This window comes from Globicephala melas, chromosome 7 (genome assembly GCF_963455315.2).
Source record: "Globicephala melas chromosome 7, mGloMel1.2, whole genome shotgun sequence".
NCBI lineage: Eukaryota > Metazoa > Chordata > Mammalia > Artiodactyla > Delphinidae > Globicephala > Globicephala melas.
Window position 1 is genome coordinate 46,914,633 of NC_083320.1, and position 13,206 is coordinate 46,927,838.

At 33.5% G+C, this 13,206-nt stretch overlaps 1 protein-coding gene across 2 annotated transcripts in view; it reads right to left on the minus strand.

Annotated features, from left to right (window-relative positions):
• Window positions 1-13,206, minus strand: part of ITGAV (integrin subunit alpha V) — an 86,646-nt gene that overhangs the window by 9,549 nt on the left and 63,891 nt on the right. For both annotated transcript variants that reach the window (XM_030850173.3, XM_030850182.3), the window contains exons 17-25: window positions 12,284-12,438; window positions 9,249-9,386; window positions 5,675-5,742; window positions 4,920-5,067; window positions 4,299-4,391; window positions 2,342-2,421; window positions 1,883-1,963; window positions 1,273-1,378; window positions 471-629 (exon numbers count right to left, since the gene is read on the minus strand). In XM_030850173.3, the coding sequence (XP_030706033.1) occupies window positions 471-629; window positions 1,273-1,378; window positions 1,883-1,963; window positions 2,342-2,421; window positions 4,299-4,391; window positions 4,920-5,067; window positions 5,675-5,742; window positions 9,249-9,386; window positions 12,284-12,438 (1,028 nt within the window). The remainder of the gene's footprint in view (window positions 1-470; window positions 630-1,272; window positions 1,379-1,882; window positions 1,964-2,341; window positions 2,422-4,298; window positions 4,392-4,919; window positions 5,068-5,674; window positions 5,743-9,248; window positions 9,387-12,283; window positions 12,439-13,206) is intronic.

A 13,206-nucleotide genomic window follows, 5' to 3' on the forward strand; every position in this document is an offset into this window, starting at 1 on the left:
AATTTCAACATCCAAACACCCTTGACACATATTACATGTGGATAAACCACTCTGCGATAAAACCAAAGTCAAATTGGGTCACTTAAGAATAACTCCGGATGAGAATTCCCTGGCGGTCCAGTGGTTAGGACTCCGCACTTTCACTGCCGAGAGCGTGGGTTCAATCCCTGGTCAGGGAACTAAGAACCCGCAAGCTGCGAGACACGGCCAAAAAAAAAAACAAAGAGTATCTCCGGAGGCTCACTAAACACTACATAAATAAATGGTTTACTAGGACTTCACAAAATTCATCCTTACTCATTACACAAATAAACAATTTAATTCATAGTATACTGGTTATGAGCTAAAATATTTTCACAGAATAGATTTATTATTAAAACAATCGTTTATTTCATGCATTTCTTTTATAGATTTAGAAAGAAAAGCAATAAAATATCATCATAATAAATAGCTGCTATTAAGCACACTACCTTAATTCTCAAAGGGTTGATCTCCATATCTGAAGTGCAGTTCATTGGCCCATCAATATCATATTGAAGGATGTACAACAAAGTGTTATTGTTATATTTGTAAGGCCACTGAAGATTTAGCATTGCCTTGCTGAATGAACTCGGACCGTTATTTCTCAGCTAATGAGGAGAAGGAAATGTAAATACTTAGGGCAAAAATCTATTCTATAATCCTTCCCCTACAGCAACTTTAGGAATCATTAAGCAACAGGATTTGAATAACAGTTTGAATAACAGTTTCCATAGTTACTCTAATATTACAACATGATCATTATTATGCAAAAGAATCAAACTCAACATCTGCCTCTGCGTAGGGCAGTATAAATCAGGATGAATATATAAACAAAAGAGGAAAACGTGAAAAAGTTACTGATAAGTGGCATAGAAAATTTTCTTCCTACAGAACCAAAATTTTACTCAGTGACCTATTCTTTTTACTCAAGTAGAACTAACTGGTTTTATTTTATTATTAAAATAATAATAATAAAATATTACTTTTAAGTTAATTCTTATTATTATTTTCTTTACTAATTGGTTTTAAACAACAATTTGTATAAACAGCTTTCTTTTACTACTGGAAGCTACTTGTCTAATAAAAATGAACTTAAGAATAGGGAAAAAATTCAAAGAAATCTCTGGTACATACTTAAACTATGCAGAGTTTACGTAAAAGTTAAATAGACTTGTTTTTTAAAAAGAGCCTATCTATTCCTCTCTTTGTTGGCTGTCTACCAGGTATCAGTTAAATCCAACAGCTGCAAACCTCGTAGATGTGCTGAACAACTGGCCCAACGTCTTCTTCAGTCTCAGGGTTCTCCTTGTGCTCCCAATTTGGAATCGGAAGAAAGATATGATCAGGACTTGAGACTCTAAACAATGACCAAAGAAAACCTACCATGAATATCAAAATGATATGGTCAGTTCATTTTCAAAAGTACCTAGTGTCCAAATGAATAAAATCAGAATTAATTTAAAAAAAAACACCATACATTTAACAGACAAAACAAAAACTATACTTGTATGTGTACATGCACAGATGGACATACAAACCACTCTTTATTGAATCTAATGTAACAGGTGAATTGATAACAGGTGAACTTTTGCATAAAAGTTCAATAAATTTATTTTGTGCCACTTTTGCCATGTCTGGTTTATTTCCAAAAGATTATCAAATAAATATTTGGGGCTTTGGAATACACCCAGGACCTTCTTCTTTCTACAGACGCTACAGCTCTAGTAAAACGACACCGAAACATGGAGCGTCTACTATCCAAAAGAAGCTAGGGGCCCTAGGACTTACTTTTAAGAAGTAACTACTTTTAAAGTAGTTTAAATCATGAGAATGAGATACTCAACTGGGTAATCATACTGACCCTCTTATCTCAACAGCAGCTAAAACAGCAAGGTCAACTTTGTAAGATACAACCGGGCTTACTTTGTCAAAAAGATTGGAGCTGAAAAAGAAAAAAATATATTTAGGACTGACTAGAGCATAATCGTCATCAATAGCATACAGAGGCAAATGCAGTCAAACTAAAAGTAAACAAATTAAAAGCAGTAAAGAAATGACAAACTACAAATCAAAATAATTACTTTCATTAGCATTTAATTCCAAGAAGATGATTTTTAGTTAACTTTTAGTTTTGTTTTACAAACTCAAAAGCAACATAAATTATTCTTATGATGTAAATATTGATTTTAAAATGCTACAATTAAGTACTAAAATTTTAGTCTATCCTATTCCAGAATATTTAAGTATACTGCATAATGTATTTATAACAAATAATATTTCCTCCATAGTTATTATAAACGGAAAAAAGTTGTTTTCATACCTTTGGATTTGTAAGTCAAATTTCACGGAAGTATCCATCTCTGATTGCTGGTGCACACTGAAACGAAGACCAGCTAGGAGCTGAAGGAGGCGGGAAAGATGGCAATGTTAGTTAGAACAGTGTCAAGTTAGTGAAATTCCAAATCCACCGTCCAAAGAAAAAAGAATAGGGTTTCTCTGAACTTACAATAAAACTGAAAGTACTCTAGCAAAGGTAATTAAGTCTGATCTTCTATCAAATCTCTATTATTTCAGATACTTGGGCCAATCCATAATGGAGCCTGTTTAACAATGATTAACCATAATTATATCTCCTTATAATATTAACTAATTATCTCCTTATTATATTAACTAATATTAACCTTCTGAAAAATGCAAGAGGAATTGCTTGTTGACCAAATGACAGTATAGTAGTTATGCACAATAATTTGGTGACAGGAAACTAACACATGAACTTGTGTTAATGGAGCAGGAAGGAAGAAACAGATGGCTTACAAGAGTGAGAGAACTTGGCTAGAAAGGACACATGTAGGGCCAGAAGCAGAATTTCTCCACGTCACCCACAACTCCATCAATAACAAACATCTTAGCTTCTGCAGGAGGAAAATTGTTATTTTAAAGAAAAAACTGAGCTACAAGGTAAGGGAAAGCAGCCTTCTTGGGGGGGGTCACATAAATGACATCTAAAAATGGCCCTTCTAGGGGACCTTGTGAAACTGCCTCCCACTTTACAAAGCTTGGAACCAGCCACAAGAATCAACCTGGAATTATCTATACTGAGTGAGCAGTGAGTGAGAAAGATAGAAAGAACGAGAATATAAGAAAATAAAAAGCATGCTCACTTGTTAATGAAACATTGTAGTTAAACACTGTGTTAAATACATGTGAAAAAATGCAACTCTGGGTACTTTGTTCAAGCCCTTTTCCATAAGAGACCTTATATCTAGAAATAATAATGACTTTTAATGGAAAATATATTTAAAGAAATATGAAATATTTATTTTTATTGAAATATATTTGACATATAACACTGTAAATTTAAGGTTGATTTGATACATATATACACTGTTATATGATTGCCACTGTGGCAATAATTGCACCTCTGTCACATTACATAATTATCATTTCCTTTTTCTGGTTGGAATTATTAAGACCTAGTCTCTTGCAAGTTTGATGATTATAAGACGTTACTGTTGTCTATAATCACTATGCTGCACATTAGAGCTTTAGACTTACTTGCAAGTCTGTACCCTTAAACAACATCCAATAGGAGAGAAGTTGTTTATATGGGTAGATATGGAATATTCAGCCCCATAATATCATAGATCTTCAAATTACCAATATCTATGTGCTTATTAAATTAAATTCTATTGAAAAGGTAACATGAAATATACTGCTGTTTTTTTTTTTTTTTTCATTGATAATAGGAATTCTACAAGGTATATTTTTGTTTCCTTTTTAGAGGATTTGGGAAGCAACTCACTGAGTGCTTCTTCTCAAGCTCCTGGGCTCCCTTCTCCACCCCCTGAAGGGGAGCCTGATCCAACCACTGTGCTCTTTGATCCTACTGGGATGACCATATAGGTTTCAAATTAATGAGATCATTCTAACTCACTTAAGAATGACAGTCTTGGTATTTGTCAGAGTAGCTTTGAGGATGCATTAAAGTGTTAGTTTAAAATATCAAAGTTACAATCTCAGTCCTTAGTTTCAACCATGTTCTCATCCATTTACCAAATTGAAGGTGAAGAGCAGCTTACTGAATACAGGTAATAACACAACCCATTACTTTAGTATCTTAATCAAAACTAAACTCTGATAATCATTACATTCTAAATCAAAGCCAGTTTACACACTATTTTGAAGTGCTTATAAAAAAATTACTATGGACAAATCCACAGAAAAATATGCTATTCTCTATAAAAGAAAAAACAATCCATTTAATTAAAATGCCTTACTTGAGTTCCAGCCTTCATTGGGTTTCCAAGGTCACATACCACCTGGCGGGTTTGGTTTTCTGTCTTAAAGGCACAGGAAAGTCTTGCTAAAGCCTTTGATAGACAAAGAAAAAGGATTGAAAGGAAAGTAAATTAATGACCAAAAAAAATGCAGAAGCCATAATAAGACTTTAAAGTTCCTAGACAATATCATGCAGTTGGATGATTAGGTTTCTGGCTTTACAAAGCAAGTGCATCTATTTGAGCAATGAGGGGTACAGGGGAAAGCAGAATTGTGTACAAGTACCACATATAAAGTCAGAGTGTTTCTGAACGATCCCTAGAGGACATAGATACATAACCATATTACCTCTGAAAAATTATTTGATGGCCAGGCTTAGACACTTTATCCATCTGACCCTGTTTCAGGCACTTAGCTAGCAGTTTTGTAAATGTCCTATCAATGCATTATGCAAAGTTATTAGGCTTGAAAGGAATTATGTAAGATAGGCACTCTATTGTCTAGCAATTTAGCCTTAGGTAGAAAGGCTAAGCTTGTACTACACTAAATAGGGGAGCAGCTCATTAATGTTAATGTGAACTATGAGTGCATTTCAATTTTTAAAGGGGCAGCTTGCTTACCTCACTGTTGCGGACCACCCCGATGAAATCGGCCTGCGGTGGGATGGAAACGATGAGCTCAGCTTCATAGGCACCTTCCCCCTGATTCTGAGCCTTAACAATCAAGGTCAGAGGGTTGTCGTCCCCAATATAGATCTTCTTTTGATCACTACGAGTTAATACAAATCTAGACAATGAAAAAAGACTGCACGGCGAGAGCATGACTATTCAAAGCACTGACATGTTCAACAGTGTCTCGAGATTTTTTAAGACTACTCTACAGCTCAACAGAAAACTGGAAATAGCACACTGGGTGCAAATCCAATGCTTCTCCCAGTAAAAGAACACTGATGCCTTTAGCATATCACTATCACTCATATGTATTACAGAAGTAATTTTATATCTCTTTGTACTTATTAATCCCCTGATTTTTTTTCTAAAGGCTGAATTAATCATTTGTCATGATACTCACAATATTCGCTATAATTTGTACATCGTATAAAATGGTAATGAGTCCTTTAGTTAAGAGTATCTTTAAGAGGATATAATGTTACTTTGTGACACTACTCCATGCTGAATAGGAAGAGATCTGCTAACCTAAGTAGCCAGTGAAAACATAGCACCTATTTTTTTAAAGCTCAATATTTATAGCTTTACTGAAAACCATGCATTATCCTCCAACATAACTAATTCTCATTACTATTACTTTAATAGAAAAATGTGTTCTTTCATTTAAATTTCTTATTATACAGTCTATAATTTGGAGCAAAACTTACCTATCTACAGAAACTTCCAGTTTCGGTTTACAGACATTGTCTTCACCACAGTCAAGCAGAATATGAGCCTAGAAAAAAATTTTATTTTTCTCTACATGAATAAATACCAGCACAGGTCACATATGCAGTGTATACCAATATATGTGTGGATGTATATGAATATACATTTATGCACACATGTATATATTTATATACACTCTACTTGTATAAATACCTGAATTCAAAAGGGATCATGGCTGCCTGTTTTTAAATAGGTCAGTCTTAGCTAGTAAGAATGAAAAGGAAGAAAAAGATTTATAGGGTATAATACAACTAGTTGGAACCTTTTAGTTCTACCTCAAATTAAGCTGTTAAGATTTTGGAATGAAGTATAGAAGAGAAAGTAATATTCAAGAAATGAGGGTTCTACTTTACTCAGCTGCTGCTAGCCAAGTTGTGTGACCTTAGAGGGATCAAGAGGGATCTTAAAGGGAAAAAACAGTGACAGGCTTTCTTAAAAAACAAAACAAAACAAAACAAAAACTGTATGTTTCCAAGTCACAAGGGAGGCACCGCTCCCCAGAATAGAATTGTATGGTAGAGATCTTAACTGTCAGTTTAATTGGGATGAAACCCAACAGTACATGTAAACTAATTCAATGACCTAGATGTAAACAGCTGCTATGCACTTCAAGAAGATGGGGGGAAAGGCCAGGACCAGTAGAAGAAACTTGAGGTGACTCCATAAGTGATACCAAATACAATCACTGCTAATTTAGTTCATGAACAAAGAACGGATTTAATGATATGTGATATGGTGTGTATTAAAAGTCCCAGTTAGAATGATGAGTATCTGAAGTTTGGAATGAAAAGTATTATGAAATATTTTTTTCAACATCTTTATTGGAGTATAATTGCTTTACAATGGTGTGTTAGTTTCTGCTGTATAATAAAGTGAATCAGCTATACATAAACATATATCCCCATATCTCCTCCCTCTGTGTCTCCCTCCCACCCTCCCTATCCCACCCCTCTAGGTGAACACAAATCACTGAGCTTTTGTGTATATAAGTCAATACAACTCTCTCATTTCCTCCCAGCTTACCCTTTATTATGAAATATTAATAAACTATGGTAAAGGGATATTTGACTAACTACCATTCTACATTGAAGAGAGAGGATTAAACTGGCATTGGTGCAGCTATAGCCTTAAAATATGCTGTCAGGAAAGATAGTTTCAGAGATGGAAAAGACAAAGCAATGTCTTCCATTCACAGAGAACTAAATCTCTATGGTTACATACTTAATATCTTGTACAGATTAAGAACTTAATACATATTTGAATGAATAAATGGAGGGTAGGAAAAACAAAACTCTCTTTCTGCAGGAAGCATGAAATCTCTAACTCCAAAGGATTAGGGTACAGAAAGGGAAACTCAAAAGCTGCCCTGTCTGATATAGTAGCCACTAGTGAGCCACATGTGGCTTTTGAGCACTTGAAATGTATCTAACGCTACTGGGGAATTGAGTTTTATATTTCATTTAATATTAATTAATTTAAATTTAAAACTGATACTTGATTCTGCTACTGAAAAACTTTTAGTATGTTTAGAACAACTTCGCTATGTGAATCTACTTTTTCAATTATAAATTATATGAGTTCTAAATACAGAAAAAATATTTCTGATGAAGCTTTAGCATCTGAATTGAGATGTGTTGTAAGTATATAATACACTCTGGATTTTGAAGACCATAAAAAACAGAACTTAAAAAATTTCACAGAAAATATGACTATTTGGAAATATGATTTTAAAGAAGTAATTAAGTTAAAATGACATCATTAGGGCGGGCCCTAATCCAATATGACTGGCGCTTTATAAGGAGATCAGGACATAGACACAGAGGGGAAATGATGTGAAGACACAGGGAGAAGGTGACCACCTACAAGCCAATGGGAGAGGCCTCAGAGGAAACCAACCCTGCAGACACCTTCATCTCAGACTTTAAGCCTCCAGAATTGTGAGAAAATAAATTTCTATTATTTAAGCCACCCATTCTGTAGTATTTTGTTATGGCAGTCCTAGTAAACTAATACAGATATATTATTAAAATTAATGTCACCAGTTTTCTATGTTTTTTTTAACGTTACTGACCAGTATATTTAAAATTACAAATGTGGCTAACATTATATTTCTAACAGACAGCAGTACTTCGTAGAGAGAGTACAGTAAAAAAGTTTGTAATATGACCAGTGAAATAAAGGGCCATTTTAGAGAGAAGTAAATAAGAATGATGGGATAGGTAATTAACATCGAAATGAGAGTACATAATAAAGGTAAATATACAGAAAAAAAGATGCCTAAGAGTAGGTAATGTCGGTGCTGAAACAAATGTAGAACACAAAGGAAACAAAGATTCAAATAATGAAGAAAGTGGGGTGGGGACAGGGAAGAAAACCAAATATTACTGAAGTTATTATTCCCTCAAAGTGGTTTCAAAAGTTAACCAATTTGATTAGCTGGCTTTAAACTGTATTGGTATTAAAGAGATTGGTGATCTCAGTAAACTAAACAAAAGTAATGTTAACACTAATAAACAGTTTCCAAAAAATTATAAAGAGAAAATAATCATAACTCCTATAACAAAACACATAATGTGAAAGGACAAGCAATGATTAACTTTTCTAAAAAATGTAAAATTGAATGACAGACTCTAAGAGGCTCAGCTGTTCATTATTAAATTATTAATCAACATAATATTGTATATTCCCTAAAAATAAAAATTGTAAGAAATATGAACACAGAACTATGTTTTAAAGTTCTATATTAATGGGTAGTAGAAACTAGCATGTATACTATTCATGTGCAAAATGAAATATAAAATAAATTGTTAAAATATAAAAATTACAAAAGACTTTAAAAAATTTTAATTTGCCTTATGCTGCTGTCATGTATATACAGTCTTCTCAAATTACGAAAAAAAAAATAGTTTATGAGCTCTTAACAAGTTAGACAAAGAAGTAACAACCTAAATTTAGGGTAAAGCATTCTATGAGAGCAGAAATATTAATATAAAAATATGAATATGTAATAAAAGAGGAAAAAATAGTAAATACAATAACATTTGAATGTAAGGGTTTTACATAGGATTTTCTAAAAATATTTTAATATAGTCTTTATAAAATTTTATGTTGCTATATTTGGTTTTATGAAAAGAATGATTTATGTACTATATATGCATATATGTGTGTACATATACTATTTTTTACAATTAAAATATAAATCAAAGGTAATATAAATAAACTTGTTTAGCAAAATATAAAATACTATGTAAGTAAATTGGCATTTTGTTGTTTTCCTTGAATTATTTTACTGTTTTATGTGTATGAAATGCGACCCTGTCTTCCTCTGCATACCTCTAAGTTCTGAGTGGCTTTAAATGTCTTTGACCTGAAAATCCAGATTCCTTCTCCTGACTTCTCTGACTAAAACCCAACATTATAAAAGCAATCCCTTATGCTACTTAACAATATGAACTATAAGACTTTAAAGAGACAAAAGTATAAAATTAATGATATATTAATAAAGTACAGTACCTGTCGACTAATATTGGCAGGAGTGAATTGGTTAAGAATAGGCTGCAAGCCTGTCGCATCAGCAGCTGTTCTATAATCCAACCGATACTCCATAAAAATAGTAATTGGAGTGAGTTTGTCTCTAAATTCAGATTCATCCTAAAAATGGAAAAGCTCTGAATTAATGATGACATCAACCTATGACATCAAGCTATCTGGAGAAATCCATAAGTACACAATACAAAGCCAGCTGTATTCACTCACCCCTTGATCAAATTCTACAAAAACTCTTTGAAAAACTACACTTACATAAGAATAGAATATCCAAAAAGAAGATTATCATTATCCAGTGAGAACATTTAATCAACTTTGTTTTATAATGTAATACTTGATTCACACAAAAATATATGAGGTATGTTAATAAAATGAGCACTCAAATACACACCCAATATAAATAATAACTAGGACATAACCTATATTGCTAAAGCTACCCACATGCTCTTTTCTCTTTTCATCCCTTTGTCTTCCTTCCAGAGGTAACCATTCCCTTGTTTGCTTTCAGCAGTTTTACTCTAGTGTGTGTATCCTTGAACAATATGTTCTTCAGGTTGCTTTTCCTGTTTATTTTAAAATGAGACCAAACGTATTCTTCTGTCATTTGCTCTCTGTTCAACACTTTTTAAGATTCATTCATGCTGTTACATGTAGCGAGGTTAATTTTTACTGTTGAGTAATACTTATCATATAATAATTTATTTACAATTTATTTATCAATTCTTCTGTCAAAGGTTACTTGGACTGCTTTGGGTTTTTGGTTTGTTTCTGCTATTACAAAAAAAAATGTTGTAATGTATTGTTCTACATAGTGGCAAGGAGATTTGTCAGCTCTGTAAGATACAATATTATTTTCCAAATTCTTCATATTGGCAACTTACACTGCCACGAGCAATGTGTAAGAATTCTGATTAACTCACATCTTGACCAAGCAATAGGTACTGGCAGACTTTGAGTGTAAAATGGTATTTCTTCGTAATTGTAACGAGGTATTTGTCTTGTTTGCTCACATCATGAATAGTTATTTAATTTCATCAAAAACCTTTCCCTGCACTTAAGTAAGATGGCCATGTTTTCAGTCTATTCATGTGTAAAGTTACATTTCTATACTTTCAATGTTAACCCAACCTAGGATACATCCAAGTTGGTCTGTTTTTTAATCTTTTTTTATAAACTTCTAGGATTTAGTTTGCTTATATTTGGTTAGTAACTTTACATCTATGTCTTTGTATAACACTGTCATGAATTCTCCTTGCTTATACTAGCCTCGGTCAGTCTGGGTATCAGTTACACTACCTTCACAGAATAAGCTGGAAATATATTTTATTTTTCTATTCTAAGAGTTTAACATTGGAATGTCTCATTCTTGACAGTTTGTTAGACATTGCCTATAAAACCATCTAGGTCTTGTGATTCCTTTGTGTAAAGATTTTTAACTGCCAGTTCAATTTTTTTTAATGGCTTATATGGTTAAATGGATTGTTCGGGTTCTTCAAATGACAGCTGTGTTGTGTTTTTCTAAGAATGTCTGCTTTCTCTCAGTTTTTCTATGTCTTAGCAGAAGGTTATTCATAATATTTTATTAATTCCTCCATTATCTATAGGTACATCCTTTTTCAATTCCTATTTTTGTAGAGGCTTTTGGGGGTTTGTTTTTCCTTCATCTTTTTCTCAATCTTTCATTTAAATTAAATATCATTTAAAGCTATACATTTACCTTTACATTCTGCTTCTGGGATATCCTACACATTTTGATATGTAGTATTTTCATTATAATTTACTTCTAAGTAAATTCCTACTATGATCTCTTTTTTGATCCATAAGTTACTTAAAAATCACAATTCCTAATTCCCAATTTATCTTTGCTATTGATTTCTAAAGATTGCACTGTAATCAAATAGCATATTTTCCATGATTCCAATTGTTTCATATCTGTTCAGACTTCCTTTATATGTATATATGGGGAAATTTTATATTCTCTAATTGTTGGATGTCAAGTTCTATATAGGTATATAGGTCTACTAAATCGAGCTTGTTAATTATGTTGAGTCTTCTAAATCTTTACTGATGTTTTTGTCTTTTTTTTTGGCCATACCATGGGGCATGCAGGATCTTAGTTCCCCAACCAGGGATCGAACCTGCGCTCCATGCAGTGGAAGCATGAAATGTTAACCACTAGACCACCAGAGAAGTCCTGATGTTTTTGTCTTTTAAAAAAAATTTCATCCTTTATTTCATTAAACATTTTATACACACTTATATTTTGTAACTGATAATTCTAACATCTCAAGCTTTTGCAGGACTAAGATTTATTTGCTGTGTCTTCTAATGGCTTATTTCCTGGTGTGTTTAGTACTTTTTTTAGAAATGAATTCCTATTTGATTGAACTTAACCTATGGGACCCATACTAGATTGCTCCAGTGAGACCTTGTATTTAGTCTTGCAGAAGTCAGGGCGCATCTTTGTTTTGGGAACACTTTAGCCTTGTGGAAGACTCTGGACCTAATGCAGGAGGCTCAGGTCAGACCCCTGGTTTGCAGAAGGCCCCAGGTGAGCCTGAACCCCTGTGCTGGTGTCTGCAAGTACAGCTCACCCTCCGCCCAGGCTCCATCCCTCCCTCCCTAGCCATCCTGGCTCACACACTTGCTTACAACTCGTAAGTCAGGTTTAGCCAATGTAGTTTTTTCATTGATTGCTTATGGTGGGGGGCGGGGGGGGGTGGATTTCTTTTACTGTCTTGAGAGTCCAGCAATATTTATGAAATATGTTTGTCATAATTTATTCAGTAGCATTGTTGTGGAAAGGCCACATGCAATATCCAGTCTGACAAGCGTAGAAGTCCATTACTCAGGTTTGACTCTTTAAAAAGCCCAATTTCCTCAAATGCATTTTTCTGTCTTCTTTTTGATTTACTACCAAAAAAATTTACAGAAAGTGAAAATCATTTAGATGAAAAGAAAAAATAATAAGTAGAAAGAAGAGATAATGGATAATCTCTTACCCGCAGATATGCTATTAGTTCTTCACATTGCATCTGTCCCCCCCTTGAGATGGTCATGTTCTTGGAGTGACCCGGGGACCTGTTATGGAGAAATAGTGCTCGTCGAATTGCTCCTTTTTGCTTGAGTTTATCCAAAAGAAGCTCCACCTGGAAGTCTATACAAACCAAAGGATTTATGACCAACATAATCTTTATGGACACCTATCTGTCCTAAATATCTCAAGTTTTCATTTAAACAGAGATATTTATCCCTTAAGAAGTAATCTGCTTCTAACTCATTAAAAATGTCTATACACTGCAATGAGATGACAACATATTAATTCTGAATAAATATTTAATAATTAAATAACTGATCCAACTATCCCCAAATTAATGTCATCTATTAAATTGAGACAATAGATAATGACGGTAATAAAACAACTATCAGATAGAGGGGAAATTTTTTCTTTTAATTTAAGCTGAGAGGAGGAAGTTCAGAAATAAAATATATGAATTAAGACTTTTATCACTAATGCAGGTAGCAGGACTCTTGCTGACTGTGATTAAGAAATGTTTACTAATATGCACCCATACCCCATACCATTACATTCACCATTATGATGAATGAGCAGTTTGCATCACTTGCAACTCCTACTTCTAATGAAGCTATTGTATCAAACTATCAGGTAAATATGTCCCTCGTGAAGCAAATAACCAAATATGGCTGACTGGGTCAAGAATCATCTTAAAATGAATGTGCAGCCAGTGAACAGTCTGAAGCACAGTTGCTAGACTACTGCCTTCTAAAATCAGTTCTTCTTTAAATAGTTTCTTCAAAGGAGATGAGAGTGCAGATCTTTAAAACCACAAGTCTCTTTCTAAGTTTCTCTAAATGCTGAACTTCATGTCAAATCTGAGTGAAAAGCCAGGGTCATTTTGCTTCT